This window comes from Pungitius pungitius, chromosome 10, assembly GCF_949316345.1.
Source record: "Pungitius pungitius chromosome 10, fPunPun2.1, whole genome shotgun sequence".
Taxonomy (NCBI): domain Eukaryota; kingdom Metazoa; phylum Chordata; class Actinopteri; order Perciformes; family Gasterosteidae; genus Pungitius; species Pungitius pungitius.
The window spans coordinates 20,931,697-20,948,874 of record NC_084909.1 but is presented as its reverse complement, the minus strand read 5'-3'; the positions used below and the strand labels follow the sequence as shown (position 1 = coordinate 20,948,874).

Here is a 17,178-nt window from a genome sequence, read left to right as displayed (position 1 = left end):
AAATGTTTTATGAGCAATGCATCAACAATACTCTTATTGAACGGCCATTACACCGTGGTAAAAGTAGACATTCCTAAGGTGTTCCAGCCTAATTTGCAGTTTATGCAAATTACATCAGCTGACAGGAAGTGAGCTTGGACACAAGGTGTTGCTTTGCAATGGAATTCCACTGAAACAACACAATTTCACTTCCAACTCATCAAATACCGATGGTTGCTCAGTGCCCCAATGAGTAACAACAACTACAGCTAACTCTATTTCAAGGCCCCGAAACATCATTGGGCTGTCCGAGCATCTGGCGTAGTATGAAGAGAAATGTGCTCCACGTGACAGGCAATGAATGATGAAGAGCTCTCCTTATAATGTCAACACACATGTCAGACAGTAAGACTAATTACTCTCTGGAGGCCCCACAGGCCACTCACACAGTGCACTTTCTTAACAGGCTCTTGCAGCTACAATGAGATTACTAGCATAGGACAATAAAGAGGGAATTAGATACCACACAGACCCTCAGAGGATAGTTGGCACATACACCGGCAATAAATGGACTCAGTTACCCATTGATATCTTTTTTGGCTTGCCACTGTTCATTGCATTTTCAATTTCTGTATAAAGGTTGCACGTGTCTGTGCAGAGTGTATGAATATATTCATTGCAGTATAAATGCTGCTATTTCAAGATTAATCAAAATTCAAGACATCGTTGTCTTCCTGAGATCCAAATGTTACAAAATCACAGCTCAAAGTCTGAAAGTGAGATTTTGGAGGACTCAAGATGGGTCATTTTTATTTAGGTCCATGTGCTTTTTCTGATTAGAGACAGGCCTGACAGTTGTGATTTGCTTTTTTAGCTGTTACTTACTTGCACTTAGTTGATACCTCTCTTTCTATATCTTTAGAAAAGTTATAGATCAAATGTTTGTTATTTAGGCTTTAAAGCATTTTTTACTGCAAACAGTTGCCAGTGATACTATTTAAGGTGGTTATATAGAAAAAATGCATACAAATTCAAAAGGTGGGAATGGCAGCTTTTTAACCATTGGAAATAGCCCACGCTTAACCAGCCCGTGTATTGCAAAGTCAGTTAGACGAAAACCTTCTCTTTCTTGTCTTCCTATGATAATATTACATAGGTGATAGACTTATACACTTTTTCGCAAGTGCAACTAACCCAGTTAATGACATTGTTGTGTAGCTCAAATGTACTGTATATCCAGCAGAGTCACCTCACCAAGCTGCATGTTGAAAATGAGGCTGTGTACTTATCTCATAAACTTGAAGATTCATGATTTTTCATGAAATAATTGTTTGTGTTTCATGAAATCAATGTTTGATCTACTTTCCCTTTTAATGTATGGGATTTAAGCACATAACCATGCCTCACATCTGTCCTTCTCTACCTTCCATACAGGCCTTGACAATGCTTCCTCGTTCGGTCCCCCTGTTGCTGACACTGTTACAGCTTACAGTACTTACTTATATGAGTGCTGGGGCGTACTATGGACACAAGCAACACCCTCAGCAATACCAAGCAATGCAGCACCTCCAACACATGGGCAAAGAAGGCTTTCCCCAACAACAGTACCATGGCAAAGAAGTACCCTATATGCAGTATCCCCACTACAGGAAGGAGCTACCCCCAATGCCTATACACAAGGGCAAAGAAAACCCGCGTAAAGGGGGCGGCTATATTGGTGGCCAAGACAAAGGTAAGAAAGTTACAATTTTCATAAACACATATGCATATTTTAAACACATGTGCTCAGACCCAACAAGACCCAACATGAATATTTTTTAAATACATGTATAGTATCATAAATTTACCAACTGAGTGTATATTATGTGTGTGTGTGTTTGCGCGGATGATAACCAAACTCTATATATTTTTAAAATAATAATCTCTGGCTGGATATCTGTCATTCCTCATTCCTTATCTGACCATTCCTCAGGTCAGACAATCCTAAGTGGGCCTGAGGGAATTCCCCAAGGAGAGCAAGGCCCTGCTGGGCCACCAGGACCAGAGGGACCCACGGGACCTCCTGGACCTCCAGGGATTGGACAGCCTGGACCTGCAGGCCAACCTGGATCTCCTGGCCCACCCGGAGGGCCTGGATTTGGAAAACCAGGTTTGCCAGGACTGCCAGGAAAGCCAGCAGAAAAAGGGGATGCTGGGCCTCAAGGAGCAATGGGCCCTGTGGGGGAAGAAGGGCCAGTCGGCCAGACAGGGCCTCAGGGTCCCCCAGGACCACCTGGGCTGCCAGGAATAGGTAAACCAGGAGGACAGGGATTACCAGGCCAACCAGGACCTAAAGGAGATCCTGGTCACAAAGGTCTGCCAGGACTACCGGGACTACTTGGACCCAAAGGCAATAAAGGAATGGGACTACCTGGACAACCTGGTCACAAAGGGCTCCCAGGGTCTCCAGGACAGCCTGGCCCTCGCGGGCTAACTGGTTTTGGAAAGCCTGGCTTGAATGGGGCACCAGGACCACAGGGACATCCAGGAGAGAAAGGACATCCTGGAGAGCTAGGACCAGCTGGGCCATCTGGTGAAAGAGGACAGCCTGGCCCACCAGGTCTTCCTGGTCAAGGAAAGCCAGGTCAAAATGGCCTGCTGGGACAACCGGGCATGCCAGGAGGGAAAGGTCATCCAGGATCACCAGGTTTGCCGGGAAAGCCGGGACCTCCTGGATTTGGTAAACCAGGACTCCCTGGAGCAAAGGGGGATAAAGGCATGGGTGGGTCACCTGGACTTCCTGGACCAAAAGGAGATAAGGGCCACGAAGGACTACCCGGTATGCTTGGACCCCCTGGAGCAAATGGTCCACAAGGTCCTCCAGGCCCGATGGGAATTCCAGGAGGTTTAGGTGCAACTGGTCCAAAGGGAGACTGTGGAGAAAGAGGGCAAAACGGGTTAGATGGAGCCCAGGGTGACCCTGGTGCCTCTGGGATATCTGGTAAAGATGGTCTGCCTGGAGAGCAGGGAGAGCCAGGACCAAGAGGCCCACCAGGACCAAGTGGTGCAAAAGGAGACGGTGGACACAAGGGTCTCCCTGGTACCCCTGGTTCCCAAGGACTGCCTGGGCCAAAAGGAGAAGTTGGATTACCTGGAAGTGTTGGTCCTCAAGGTCCTAAAGGAATCCCAGGAATGGATGGAACAGCTGGATCAATTGGGTTGCCTGGGGTTCCTGGGCCAAAAGGAGATAACGGTGTACCAGGTCAACCAGGCATTGCAGGTGTGGGAAATCCAGGGATTCCTGGACCCATAGGACCTCCAGGAAAAGAGGGCTCACCAGGGACCCCTGGAGAACCAGGTCAGCGTGGCCTTCCTGGACCACCAGGCCCACCTGGAGTGTCTGGTCTCTCTCCAGACCTGGTAGGAGTGCTTTCTGAGATGGGCCCTGGGATAGATGGTGTTAAGGCCGGTGGCTATAGTAAGAAGGGCAGGTATGGAGGCGATGGGGCCGAAGTAATGGGTGCCACTGGTTTGGAAATGCCAGCATTCACAGCAATAATAACAACTCCCTTTCCACCTGTGGACACCCCTGTAATCTTCGATAAGCTCTTGTACAATGGTCGCCAAAACTACAACCAAGAGACAGGAATCTTCACCTGCGAGATGCCTGGGATTTATTACTTTGCCTACCACATCCATTGCAAAGGAGGTAATGTGTGGGTGGCTTTGATGAGGAACAATGAGCCAGTGATGTATACGTATGATGAGCACAAAAAGGGATTCCTCGATCAAGCATCAGGGAGTGCGGTACTACCACTTAAACCTGGAGACACTGTGCATGTTCAACTGCCCTCGGGTCAGGCTTCAGGACTTTATGCTGGGCAGTATGTGCACTCCTCCTTTTCAGGGTATTTGTTATATCCAATGTAAAGCCATAAACCACAGGGGGAGAGGGAAGCTTCACTGAGAACAAAGTGGGAGCATATTTTTGTATAATACAAAACATGATCAGAAATCCACTTTTTAAGACTCAGCCGTCTTTGTAATGTAACGTCGACAAAATATTGATGATTGTCAGCTGTGATGAGAGGTGAGGGAAAATTGGTATTAAGTATGCCGTTTTGCATGTACAGCAGCCTTTATACTTTATAGCCTCATAGTTTTGGCAATATAAAAGAATGTTTAAAAATGTATTGAAAGAACACCTCAAAGGTAAATGTTTTTTCATGCTAAAAACCCATTAGAGAGCAATTTATACAAAAATATAAAGGGAGCATGTGAAGAGTATACCAAAGGAGACAAAAACAATTCTGGTTGCACAAAGGCACATTTTATTCCTGCACCTCCTCATACCTGGCAGCTACCCCTTGCAGCAATGAATGTGAAATACAGTAGATTATGAAAAAGGCATATTCATTTAGAAGGATACATTACATTGCATACATGCTTCAGTATAAATACAGTCCCTTGATTAATACTGGCAAACATGTAAAATGACCTCTTAACATTGGCAATGCATTGGAAGTAACGCATTACAACAGTTTGTACGTGCTTAAAACACATTCCCCACCGTGTAACCTGCAATGAGGAAATCTCCCAAGTTGACGCGTTGATTACTGAAAAATTACAACATTTGCAGAATATAGTTTGGGAGCATCTCAGTAACCTTACAATGCCTTATGTATGCAAATATTGATGAAGATATATTGGAGGGCAATTAATGAGCACAAAAAATATAGGGTAAGAATTTAATAATAACATGCATTATATTTGTTGCTCACTGACAATTCCTTTAATGAGTGAGATTCAAAGAGTAAGAATGTAATATTAATTGTTTTAATGTTTGCCTATAGCTTAATCAGAGTGCAGAGTATGTTTAGAAGTCAAACAAATACACCGTATTGCCTTGAACTAAGAAAATAACTCTATACACTAAACAGAAAACTCCACAACAACAGCATCACTGAACCCGGATCATTGGCATGAGTGAGGTGCAGTAAATGTCATATGGCGCCGCCCCCGCCTGTGAACATATACAGTTGTATTTACAACATGATACAAGGACTAAGCATTGTTTCAGTCAAACAATCTGACTATATACATCTAATGAATCTCCATCTAGCTTGATTTCAAGGTAAAAAAATATTAAGAAACAAATTAAAATGTATTCTTACCTACTCTTTTTAATCTAAAATTTGACCGATTATATTCTGTAATATTCTGTTTTGTAGGCTTAATACGCTTGTAGTTGTAATGGTGGCATAATTATTCATTAAATAATGTCTGATTTGGGAAACAAATTGTGCATTGATCTTTGGAAATGAAATGTATGAAACAGTAGGAAATTGTCTTTCATTTCCCCTGGTGTGATTTGTTTTGAAGCAAGAAAACCAAATTTAGTTCCACATCCTCAGTGAGTTACATGTAGTACATTTTGCAAGTATTTAATGTTACTGCAATTCATAAACACGATAATGTCAATAATTTATTATTTTATGTGATGCCGGACTGATCACCCTCAATGACAAGGGCACAAAGCATGATATAATTTCATGGGAAATAAATGTTAATTTCACCTTCCAACTATTGTGCTAATACTGTCATTTTAAGCAAATGGTTTATGTCCTGATGTTCCAGGTTTGTTATTATTGTCCATGTTATTTTTTCTAAATAAAAATTGTTTAATTACAAAACAAATACATTTATTGCTGATAATTTTTTTTCTAAGAGCATAGAAGGTAAAATGAACTATTTGACACAACCATTACATTTCTGACATCATTCATGAGAAATTTTAAGAGCGCATGCCTGTCCTCATTGACACTTCGGGGCGGGTTTTCTCCTACTAAAGTTGGTGGGTTGATAGAATATTATTCTGCAGAGTGCTTGAAAGCAGCAATATTGGGCCATTAGGTACATATAGGTACACAACAATGTAACATGGAGACATTAGATGATACCAGCTTTAAAACTAGGTTGATTAGTTTGACCATATTAAGGATATGCTTTTAAACAACAGTTCTGTAATTTAATGTTATCTTATAACTATGTCATAATTCACAAGGTCAGTTTAAAAGACATCGTTCCATGACAGGCACTGTAGGAGATCAAGTTATCTCGGTACACACTAAATGGTGCATTTTCCAGCTGTATTTTCTGTCTCTCACTAGCAAAGCCGGATAGGTTGTGGATGGGCGTCCCAGCTGCCTGTGTGCAAAGATGCTGATGCTGGGGTGGGAGGTCATTACAGTGGGTTATGCGCATGCGCACACGGGCATAAAACATCGGTCACATCTTTTGTTGGTAGATATTCAAACAACGAGCTCAGCCAGAGAAATACGCAGCGGTAAGTATGGTTACTAATTGAAATAATACACGTTGTCGTACTCGCACTTGCTAGTAACTAAACGATGCCAGCTCCAATATACAGTGCGTACCGTATCTGTTTAAATGTAACGTTAATGCTCGATGAGATTAGCTAGCAACGGCAGCTAACACGCTAGCCTGAGGCTAATCCGTTCATCTAATCTGTCGGAAATAACTTTTGTCTTAAATAGTCTGTAGCAGTCCTTGGTAACGGGGTTAGACAACGGCCAGACTTATTTTTGTTTGATTTTAGGTCTATATTTACTTTATTTGTGTCCCTTCCGATGTCATATTTCTCCTCGGTTCTTACTCCTGCCCCCATGGGACCATCCCCTATCATTCTGTATTATGAAAAGAGTAGAATGTTTTGTCCAGAGCTGAAATGAATAGGCTAGTAATCTTTTGATTAATCCAAAAAGAGGAATTCCAAACATTACATATATCCTCCTCCAGTTGTGAGCATGCTGCTTTGTCCTCTCGTGTGATAGATAATAACAAATCTCTGAATATATGTGGGCTTTGGACTCTTGACAAACAAGACATTGGAAAACATCACCTCAAGGTTTATGAAATTGTGAGGGCCATTTTCACTACTTCCAAACGTATTAACCAAATAATGACAAAAATAAGTAATTTTAGCCCGTGTTATGTCACTTTTGGTCTTTGTTTCTCTGCGAGTAGGTCCCCCACACCATGACATCACGCGTTGGTCTCAGAGCTGCTGGTACCGATGGAAGTGATTTCAGACAAAGAGAGAGGGTGGCCCCAAAATACCAAATGTGGTAAGTAGCTTTTATTTATTCATGAAATTGGTTAATACACATGAGTATTACCTGTAAATAGCAACGACAATGATGGTTAACAAACCTTGTTTGTCCTTATCTTTTTCATAGTGCTGCCTTGAAGTCAGAGGTGCGTAAGTTAAACCTTGTCCACCTTCTCCTCTGGCTGCTGGTGGCAGCACAGGTGACTGTCAGCCACTTCAACCTGGTGTCACACGATACAGTGTCCATGCCGTACCAGTGGGAGTACCCTTACCTCCTCAGCCTCCTCCCTCTGCTCTGCAGCAGCCTGTCACTGCCAAAGAACAATATCAGTTACCTGGTCTTATCCATGATCAGTGCAGGGCTGTTCTCTGTAGCACCACTCATTTATGGTGGAATGGAGATGTTTCCTGTAGCGCAGCAGCTCTACCGCCATGGAAAGGCCTACCGCTTTATTTTTGGCTTTTCTGCAGTGACTGTTATGTACCTCATTATGGTGGTTGCTGTTCAAGTGCATGCCTGGCAGTTATATTACATGAAAAAACTGTTAGACTCATGGTTCGACACCACTCAGGAGAAGAAGAAGAAATAATGGAACAGAAAGCTGTGACTGGTCAAAACTGTGTTTATTTCCTAATTTATTCATTTGATCTACATCTTATTCATGTCTATTTATTCAGTCACCAACTAATTATTGTTAAAAATGACACCTACATGAGTGTTCTCTAACACAAGTACAATGAAGTCAGATGTGTATTTCCTTAAAATATTATTTAAGTGTGTGTGGCATCAAATCAACACCCATGCGTAAACAGGTTATGCAATCATCTTGTTCCCTCTTCATCACAGAGTGCAGACTGCATCTTTTATATAAACAAAGGAATAAGGCATTTAGCTCTCACATTAACTTTTTCAGAAAGCCATCATGTAAGCAATTAAAAAGAAAGTTAATCCAAAATGTTGTCTGTAGTGTTTTGTTTTCAGGTGTGTTCCTTCAGCATCAGAAAGCCAGCTCAATATGTATGTCTATTAAAAAAAATATGCAGTGTACAAAAAAAATACAATTGTTTCCCTTGAATATGTTAAATTTGATAGTTGATCATCTTGACAATTATGCCAGTCAGTCACAACCATTTACAACGCAGTTAGTTGCTGATGGTCTGCGCCTGCGCACAATGGATGCCACGTAACGTTACTGGGTGACGTAGACGGTCTTGGTGGACACTTCCTGATGCTGGGAACCGGGTCTAGCCAAGCCAGCTAACATTTTTGAATTTCACGGTTTGGGTAAACCTGTGAGGCACAAGCGGGGCCAAGTCGTCTGATTCAGGTCAAATACTTTATTTTGTTCGGGTCCAGCCATATAATTACTTTGTTTTAGCTACACTGCAGTGGCTCTCCGTTTGAGTGGCGTTTAACTACGTTAGCTAGCAATCTAAGTGGTTAGCTCCTCATATAGCAGCTAACAGTAACCCTAATGTTAGGTTTGCTACGCAGGGAGCTAACGCTACTCTAGCTTATCCCAAACAGTTAAAAATAGGTCAGACGCCAAGCTATTCTTCCCTTGAGGAAGATGAATTTGCTAAACGACTGTTTTCAGAAGGCTGGTGTAAATCACCTTAGCTCTGAATGCCAATTAGAACTAACGTTAGCTGTTCGTTACACTGAACACCGATTCTGTTTTTTGCTCTACAGTTAAATTAAAGCCAGCTCCTTTTATTCAAATCCATGAAATACTACATTGGGGACAATCTGTTCTATTGGTTTTAACTGTTTATTTGTGTGTCATGAATTAAACGACCAGCATTGACAGGGAATAATGAAACGGCCTAGCTAACGTTAGCAACCCCTAGCTGTCCATACACTGACAGATGACTATGCGAATGAGCGTGTTTTTAAAGCAGCGTTTACTTGGCTACAGTGACATTTTAAAAGTTTACGTCCCATGTACCGAAGGATTCACCAACTCTTCATAAGGTGTAGAAATCAGTTTGCTGTAATCCTCATTTAATTAACTGAGAAATGTAGCTTTGTAGTGCTTGCTAAACGTTAGCTACCACACAATCCCTAGCATCCAGCCAATTATTCATCTGGCTTGGACAGTCAAAGCCGTAACATTTATGGAATGCAATTCACAAGTGTTTATTGTTCAAACTAGAACATCATACATTAACGTAATCCAACTGCTGACTACCTACGATCGATGCGAGACGTGATTTTTATCACAAACCTTTAAGGCTGGCTTGACTAACTAAATGTATGCAACAGTTCCAGGATTACATATCAACAATGAGTTATTGTATTATATTTTATCAAATTATATTTATATCCTAATTTATCTACTAATCACAGCTGAAAGATTTGATTATTGTATCTAATAGTCTGTACTATTGGAGTTGCCTTTGCCACCTCACAGGTTAATGTTTGACCCTTAGACTTTGTATTTCAGTCTAACTGTGATAGTGTGACTACTAGGCATAATCTTTATTAGATAATAACGAGTATGAACAGACTTTAGGAAGCATACATACACAACATGTGGATAGCCTCATTATTAAAGAGTAAGGGAGACTATTAATCAATAACAGAAGAACTTATCCTTAACATGTAACTGTCTTTAAAGTTAGCAAAACAGCACAGTTAAAATAGAGAGGAGCTGCAAATTAGAACATCATTCCATTGACCTTTTAAAAAAAAAAAAAAACATTTATATAATGACTCACTTTGCTTAACCGGTTAACCTACTTACACAGGCATGGTTTATTCTCAAAGGGTTTCCTTTTGTCTATCCTTCTGATACATCTATATATTTTAATTATATTTTATTCATTACTTTTTAAAAAATATTTTTCGAAGACGGATGTGCATTATTAAGTAAATAACCGAGACCTGTCAATAAACGGGGTTTACTGTATTTTTAATCATTTTCACTAAAATAAATGTTTTTATACTGTTGATGCCCACAGTTTTTTGTGAGATACTAAAAGTTTTTTGAAAGTAAGCTTTCTTCGGTAACTATCAATATGCGATCAAATTAAGTTCAATTCAGCTGTTGATAATTTGGCTTTCTTTCTCAGCATTGAGAAAGAGGATGAAAGGTAGTGTGGCAAATTTGGTTATTTTTAAAACTAGCTTTCCTCTGACCCTGCGAAGTTGTGGGAGCAGAAGAGGTCGGACAGCACCATGAACGGCCAGCTGGACCTGAGCGGGAAGCTGATCATCAAAGCCCAGTTGGGTGATGACATCCGGCGCATCCCGATCCATAATGAAGACATTACTTATGATGAGCTGGTACTGATGATGCAGCGTGTCTTCAGGGGGAAGCTGCAGAGTAACGACGAGGTTGCCATCAAATACAAGGATGAAGGTGCGATTGAGCCATTTCCCCTAATTGGTCTCAAGGGTAAAAGTGGGAATGTTGCGGGGAGTGTTCCTGATGAACTAGTGAAGTGTTTATGATACGAATATACTGATTATATAACCACGTCATTTGGTCTCTGTTTTACCTTTTCCTAGATGATGACCTTATTACCATCTTTGATAGCTCTGACCTCTCCTTCGCCATCCAGTGCAGTAGAATACTCAAACTGACTTTGTTTGGTAAGATATCAAATGCATGTGCTTTCTGTCCCACCCTCATAGACATACTTTGCTGTGCAGTGTGGGGATTTTGCAAATGTCTTAAATTATGGGATGTCTTCCATAATGATGAACTGTAACCCAAGAGGTTTCACATCAGCTGTTGCAGCAATCCGTCACTGGAGGGCAGTCCAGTTTAGGTTTCACAAAACAAACCTTCACTCCCCTCCGTCTTAAAGAAATTTGACTACATTCCCTTCTGACTAATTTTCTTTTTACAAAAAAGTATTTCCATTTGATTAAGTATTAATCAAGTAACTTTTGACTAAGACTATGATTTTCATCATTTCTTGAATTGGAATATTATGGGATGATAGAAACTGGACCTTTTTACAGACATGAACAAAAAATAAACACAGGACCTGTTGGCAAAAAAGCAAAGTTGAAAGCTAAGTCTATGGTAATGTATGTAATTCCACCCTCTCCTTCATCCATCCATCCATCCATTAGTTTTACACGGTTTTTCACCGTCACAGGGGCCAACTCCCAGTCAAATGGAATTGGGTCTCAGCACAGTGCCGAAATACCGTGTGCATTTCTGTTTTGCATCGTCCAAGCAAACAGGGAAACCCATGTGAGGAAGGAGTCTCTGGCGATCACCTTTTGATTTATTTCTGATTCATCTACAAAAGCACAAGTGGCTTTGCTGGTGATAATGCAGATTTCTGTCCCTCTGTCGACCCCGGGCTGCTATTGTGAGCTGCTTTGTCGTTTCAACCATGAGATGCATGAGCTGTTATCCCAGGTATTTAGAGCATTAATCTGACAGCATTAGGAAGGCTCCTCATTCATATGTGCCAATACTTGGTTTAACAGCTTTTCCAGACCAATGAACTTCATGGCTATCAGTGTACACGGTTTAATTTACATCAGCAGATAATACTGCTTGTGATGATGAAACACTGTCAGTTTCTTGTTTGGTTTACATGCTTGATGTTGACGCATCTGTGTACAGTTGGACTTGCATTACGCTGTAAGCTAATGGCTATAACTTTGCTCTAGCTCAGGATGTATGTAAATGAGCAGTTCCAGAAGCAACCTCAAGTGCTTATTGATTACAAAAAATCCCCATTAATAAAGGTATGAATATGTGACTGTTGTCTGCTGCTACTCTGAGTTGTCCCTCACAAATGAAGTTAGCTGTGCAGAAGCAGGGAAATGTTTGTCTTTGTCCGTCTCATGCTCCCAAAAAATACCATGGATTTGTATAATTTGCTCACTTGTGCCTTCTTCGTCTCCTGTTGCCCGCAGTGAATGGTCAGCCGCGGCCTTTGGAGTCTAGCCAGGTGAAGTACCTGCGCAGGGAGCTCATTGAACTCAGGAATAAAGTCAACAACCTCCTGGATAGCCTGGAGCCCCCCACAGACACTGGTCTGGCTGCTAAAGCACATGACAGTGGTAAGCACACACGTACAAGCAATCTGGCTGAGCTTTTGCACAACAGTGGATGTTAGTAGTTCATAATCAAAAGAAATGTAAACCAACATGCCAATGTGCTATTGTATTTCTTCACTTCAACTGATAATTAGGTTATTATTAACTTGTAAATGCAGTCCAATAGAAAGAGCGCACGCTTGTTTAGGTGGAAAACTTGTTCAAAGAGAAATGGTCACAGTGGACAATACTCAGCTTCAGTCTTATTATTATTATTTAAAAAAAATGTATAATAAAAAAAACATCATACCGTGTTCATGTCATTTGGCTTGAATCAAGGAATGAAATGAATGGGTGATCTAAATAAACAAAAAAAGCACTTTAATCCTCATACTTGTACCTGTTGGTGTGATAACAACTGGTGCAAATGCTGCGTGCATGCATTGCGTTACTGCTCTGTATTTTGTCTTTGTCTCTGCTGCTACTGAAACATTTCTGTTGCCGTGGTCTTTAGAATTGGTGGATGGCCGTGAAGGCCGAATGATGGCAGCAGACACCACAGTGAAGCACGCCCCCCCAGTCAGCGCCGCCAGCATGTCGGCTTTCGACCCGCTAAAAAACCAGGACGAGGTCAGCAAGAATGTCATCTCTGCGTTCGGCCTGAGCGAGGACCAGCCGCCAGGTACTTCACCTCGTTTGGAAGCAGAGCGACCGACTGTTTGCTTCTGACGTGCAGCTCTCACATAAAGCACTTTCTGCTTCTGCCCCATGCCGCCCTCAGCTCCTCAAGCCCTCGCCCCAGAGGAGCGCTCAGGGACCCCTGACAGCATCGCCTCCTCGTCGTCTGCAGCCCCCCAGCCACAGGCCCCCTATGCCGGAGTGCAGCAGGGAGCCCCAGCTGCCATGGATGGTAAGACACGCACGCACGCACGCACGCACACGCACACACACCAGCGAAGTGAAATCTTTTTCACCCGGTTGGCAGTTTGTGTGCTCAAAGCAAACACTAATTAAGTTGTTGTAGCAGGAGGTTTCATTGAATGATGAATAAACTTAAGTCTCAGCACTGTGTAATCTTACACGACACTATGTAAACAACAGTCTCCATGGGTTTAGTTTTTTATCTTGTGTGTGAGAGATCTTTAACACAGACGTGCTGGATCCGACCGCAAGGCCTAGATGAAGATAAAGGATAAGACACTAAGGAAAAACAAACTTATTTTCTTTGTTATCCCGGCGCCAAGTGGTCTTTTATGGAAAGTTCTCATAAAAGCATGCACATCTAGATGACAAATACTAGTGGACAGATATAAATGTTATTGATTACTTCCAGTGGCAGAGAAGGAATTATCGAGCTTGTTTACTCCTGTTTGTGTAAAGAACGGCTCAGGCAGGTGCAGCCACAGAGGACCATTGCATTGTTTACCACGTTGTTGTAAAGGGATCGGATTGTTTTCAGCTCGTGGTTTGGCGCGGCTGGATGAGGAGACCACTGGAGGAATAAAATAGGGCGGGGGCAGGGGGGTTGATGAAATGTTTGAGAGCTGTAACTTGTTCTCTGAACACTGTGGATTCCCAACCTGCTGAGGCTCAGTACGCATGTGGTTTGTGGTGCGGCCTGACTGGCTTCAGTAAGAGCCTCGTTGAACAAACTTTTACGTTTATTGTAAACTATTTTAAATCCCCTTTTCTTTAAATGAAACTGGTTTGAACTTTTTATTTGTTTATTTTCCCCCACTGAAATCTTAAATGATGATATTGAAATAGACTATCAAAATATGCTCCCCACATTCTGACGTACACTTTCCCCTGTTTTTGATCCAAATCGATAGACCATGTGCCGTGTTTTTGGCTTTTGCTGTGGTGTTCTGAGCAGGTGGGCCGGGGGGACTCTTTGCTCTGAAAATGGGTTTTCCCCTTCAGCACTTTGTGGCTTTATGAGCTTATTTGGCAGCTGCAAGGAAGAAAGATTGAGAATTGGATTATGCCGAGTGATTGCGGCAGCTCCGGAGGCTTTTGTCGTCTGTCAAATACCCACAATATATCTTTAATGCTTAGTAACCATATTTTGTTGGATAAGGCTTTATTGTTTAGGGTCCTTCTTCATCTCTTGAATTACTTCCAAGGCTGGATGGCACGCAAAGCCATAAAGATCCTCCTGAGCCTCATCTCCCACATTATTCTGCTCTGTTTGTCTATACAACAGCATCAAGGCGAATCAAAACAGATGCACAAGACTTTACAGAGTTAATACAGTTTGGATGCCATATGTGGCCTTTTTAAAGCCAGCCATAAGCTCACGTTGTTCAATGCAAGTTTACGTTATCTGTTCCCATAAGAATGCTGCTAACGAGATCCATACGCAGATGGCAATGTGTGTGCAAGACGGCGCGAAAGCGCAAACACGTGTACACGTGGCAAGAGTTTATGGACTTGCATAAGGCTCTTAATCAGATGGACCAGCACGCGTTTTGGTGTGAAATGTTTATTTAAGAATAGGACCTCGTTCTCATGAATCTTTGTTGAGGCACGCTTTTAGGTCAGTAGGACTACAGCCAAATGCTTTAGTTCCAATATTTTGAATTATTAGGCAAAAAATAGTTGTTTCTGAGTACATTGACAGTACGTACCTTCATAAGTCTCATCTTGGCTATAAAGTATTCGTGTCTGCCCTCTCAGAGAGATGGAAATCAGCATCAGTTCAAGCAGAGCTTCAACATGTTTGTCTTTACCCTGATATGTATATGCCAGGCAGGACATCTGGGAGTAAAGTTTAGGCCTTATTAAGGAAAGCACTACTTAGCAAAGTCTTGCCATGATCGATGAGATAATTTGTTTTTATATCTTTTGAAACATGAAAATGTGCAACGACATCACTCTCGGGCAAGATGTTACTGATTACTCATCATGCTGTGAAAGTGTTACATAAAGCCCCAGGCCTTTTAAAGAGTAAGAGTGTAGCTGTGGAGATGATGATGGCCGTCAGCAAGTATGCAGCGCGCACTTGTCAAGTTATTGTTAATAAAGGTGGAGCAGGAGGTCACCTACAGCAAACATAACACACATTACTCCTTGCCTGAGCTATGAATGTAGCTGTGTGCCAGGTAATGCATGTATGCAGCGAACTCTGAATTGAAGTGTATTACAGACTTATAACTGCTTACTTGAAACTTTTATACCTGAGATGTAATGGATAATTGCTCATTTTTGCATTGGGTGTCATTTTGGTTCTGTCTGTGCTGATGATGCTCATCCCTGATTTTCAGGTCAGGTGTATCAGCAGTACCAGGCTCCAGGTGGATACCCACCTCAGCAGCCGGGTGTCCCCCCTCAGCAGCAGTACGGTATGCAGTACTCTGGTAAGACTCCAAATTATTAAAAGGAGTAGCCGATGTGTCTGGGCTCTCCTTTCACTCAAGGATGGATTAAAGAGACTCCATTCCTCCCTCCCTCTCTCTCTCTGCAGGATACAGCACTCAGCCCGGAGCCCCCCAGCCCGGCGCACAGCAGCAGCAGTTTCAGAACTACACTGCTCCCTCCTCCCAAGCTTCTGCCCCCGCTCCAGCTCCAGCTCCGGGCTTCCAGGGTGGCCAGCAGCAGCAGCAGCAGCAGCAGCAGCCCCATCCAACTCAGGCAGCCCAGCAGTATCCACCAGGAGCCTTCCCTCCCCAAAACTATACCTCCCAGGCCTCCCAGCCTGCCAACTACACCCTCCCTCCCAGCACCCAGCCCGGCTCAGGATACCAGCCCCGCCCAGGGTACACCCCGCCCCCGGGCAACACTGTCACCCCTCCACCAGGAGCTGCTAACCCGTACGCCCGCAACCGCCCCCCGTACGGCCAGGGTTACGCCCAGCCGGGCCCCGGGTACCGGTAAAAAAAGATGGCGGCTGCCACTGATCCACACAGACCCCTTAATCCTTCCCATGAGTGTGGCTCCAACAGTTTTAAGTGGGTGCCAGAAACACGGTATACGCCTCTGTACCCCCCCCCCCCCCCCCCCGCCCACACACACACACAAGGACCCCCACCCCCCAGTCTGATGGTTAGTGTTTGTATACCGCTTTGGCCCTGGTGTACGCTCCCCCCTCCCCTACCGTCTGCTCTTCCCTCTTGTATCGGTAATGATGTGATCTGTCTGTATGCACACACTTGGGAGACCAAAACAGGCTGTTGCAAAAGTCCTTTGATCTTTTCATGGTCGCCCTCCACAAGCGAGTGAGATCACAGCCAGCTCCACCGGTTGTGTTGAGCTGACCACGATAAGATGCATTCATAAGACACTATCTAAATGAAAAGTAACCCTTTCGGTGTGTTTTTGTTTGTTTGATTGTTTTTATCTTGATTTGATCAATTTCACAACCATGTCGGTATTAAGGATGTGTGAATGAAACTGCCCCATGTTGGGAAAACTAGTTAAGTGATGGCTCATGGGAGATGTAGATCCCAGTGTCACAAAGAAGGCTTCTTTTGTATAGCTAAATATATCATCTCCATTAAAGCTTGCTACTCCTCTCTTTATCTTATCACTGGTTTTTACTAAAAAATCATATTCCACCCTCATGTGAGATTACTTTATGTATAAACATTTTGTTCTTGAACCTAATAAAAGATTGAGACCCGGTTAGGAGTCCTTTTCATCTTTTTGTTATGACTGCCTGTCGGCCTGCACTTGTTTTGACACTCATCCTCACTGCTTGGTTTCTGACTGATTCTTGGCTTCCTCTCCATCCCATTCCTGAGGTGTTATTAGTACAGTTCGCACAATGGTTGTGTGTCTAATGTCCTGCTTGAATTCAATGCCATATTACATTTTTTATTCTCATTCATCCATGGAAGATTGAAGTGGAAGGTCCAGCCAAGCGCTGCAAGCTAAAGTGACTCACGACTGAACATGCTACACTGTTAACGTTGGCCCTGAAGGTTCATCCCCCCTCATCGTAGGTACCACATATTTTATAATTAGGTGTGACGAATATGTTTATTCCATAATGAGTTTTTTACACTTTTCTTTCAAAAAAGTGTTTAAGCCTTCATGCTTAGATAGGTTAGGATAAAAACAACTCAGTCTATTAAAA

General features: G+C 42.7%; 3 protein-coding genes across 5 annotated transcripts; all 3 read left to right on the top strand.

Annotated features, from left to right (window-relative positions):
- Positions 1–1,413: 1,413 nt before the first annotated feature.
- LOC119228838 (collagen alpha-1(VIII) chain-like) lies at positions 1,414–4,061 on the top strand. Of its 2 annotated transcripts, none has more exons than XM_037488795.2 (2): positions 1,414–1,711; positions 1,952–4,061. In XM_037488795.2, the coding sequence occupies exons 1-2, from the start codon at positions 1,423–1,425 to the stop codon at positions 3,886–3,888; spliced, it is 2,226 nt and encodes a 741-aa protein (XP_037344692.1). In that variant the 5' UTR covers positions 1,414–1,422; the 3' UTR covers positions 3,889–4,061. The 2 variants fall into 2 exon arrangements, with proteins under 2 accessions (XP_037344692.1, XP_062421091.1); XM_062565107.1 differs by having other exon boundaries at positions 1,424–1,675.
- A 2,119-nt stretch (positions 4,062–6,180) lies between these two features.
- On the top strand, positions 6,181–7,827 carry LOC119228741 (protein jagunal homolog 1-A-like). Its single transcript, XM_037488657.2, has 3 exons — positions 6,181–6,304; positions 7,006–7,106; positions 7,218–7,827. Exons 2-3 carry the CDS (start codon positions 7,018–7,020, stop codon positions 7,678–7,680), a joined length of 552 nt encoding a protein of 183 aa, XP_037344554.1. The 5' UTR covers positions 6,181–6,304; positions 7,006–7,017; the 3' UTR covers positions 7,681–7,827.
- Positions 7,828–8,266: 439 nt separating this feature from the next.
- tfg (trafficking from ER to golgi regulator) lies at positions 8,267–16,724 on the top strand. Of its 2 annotated transcripts, none has more exons than XM_037488656.2 (8): positions 8,267–8,418; positions 10,242–10,455; positions 10,605–10,688; positions 11,979–12,125; positions 12,616–12,783; positions 12,883–13,011; positions 15,368–15,445; positions 15,568–16,724. In XM_037488656.2, exons 2-8 carry the CDS (start codon positions 10,272–10,274, stop codon positions 15,975–15,977), a joined length of 1,200 nt encoding a protein of 399 aa, XP_037344553.2. In that variant the 5' UTR covers positions 8,267–8,418; positions 10,242–10,271; the 3' UTR covers positions 15,978–16,724. The 2 variants fall into 2 exon arrangements, with proteins under 2 accessions (XP_037344553.2, XP_037344552.2); XM_037488655.2 differs by having other exon boundaries at positions 15,368–15,460.
- The last annotated feature ends 454 nt before the right edge of the window (positions 16,725–17,178 follow it).

Excerpts from the sequence above, each read along its gene's own strand:
- tfg (XM_037488655.2), top strand. The coding sequence starts at position 10,272 with ATGAACGGCCAGCTGGACCTGAGCGGGAAGCTGATCATCAAAGCCCAG. Across the intron at positions 10,689-11,978 it reads ACTCAAACTGACTTTGTTTG|TGAATGGTCAGCCGCGGCCT; the intron begins GTAAGATATCAA and ends TGTTGCCCGCAG. Across the intron at positions 13,012-15,367 it reads AGCCCCAGCTGCCATGGATG|GTCAGGTGTATCAGCAGTAC; the intron begins GTAAGACACGCA and ends CCTGATTTTCAG.
- LOC119228741 (XM_037488657.2), top strand. The coding sequence starts at position 7,018 with ATGACATCACGCGTTGGTCTCAGAGCTGCTGGTACCGATGGAAGTGAT. Across the intron at positions 7,107-7,217 it reads GCCCCAAAATACCAAATGTG|TGCTGCCTTGAAGTCAGAGG; the intron begins GTAAGTAGCTTT and ends TCTTTTTCATAG.
- LOC119228838 (XM_037488795.2), top strand. The coding sequence starts at position 1,423 with ATGCTTCCTCGTTCGGTCCCCCTGTTGCTGACACTGTTACAGCTTACA. Across the intron at positions 1,712-1,951 it reads TATTGGTGGCCAAGACAAAG|GTCAGACAATCCTAAGTGGG; the intron begins GTAAGAAAGTTA and ends ACCATTCCTCAG.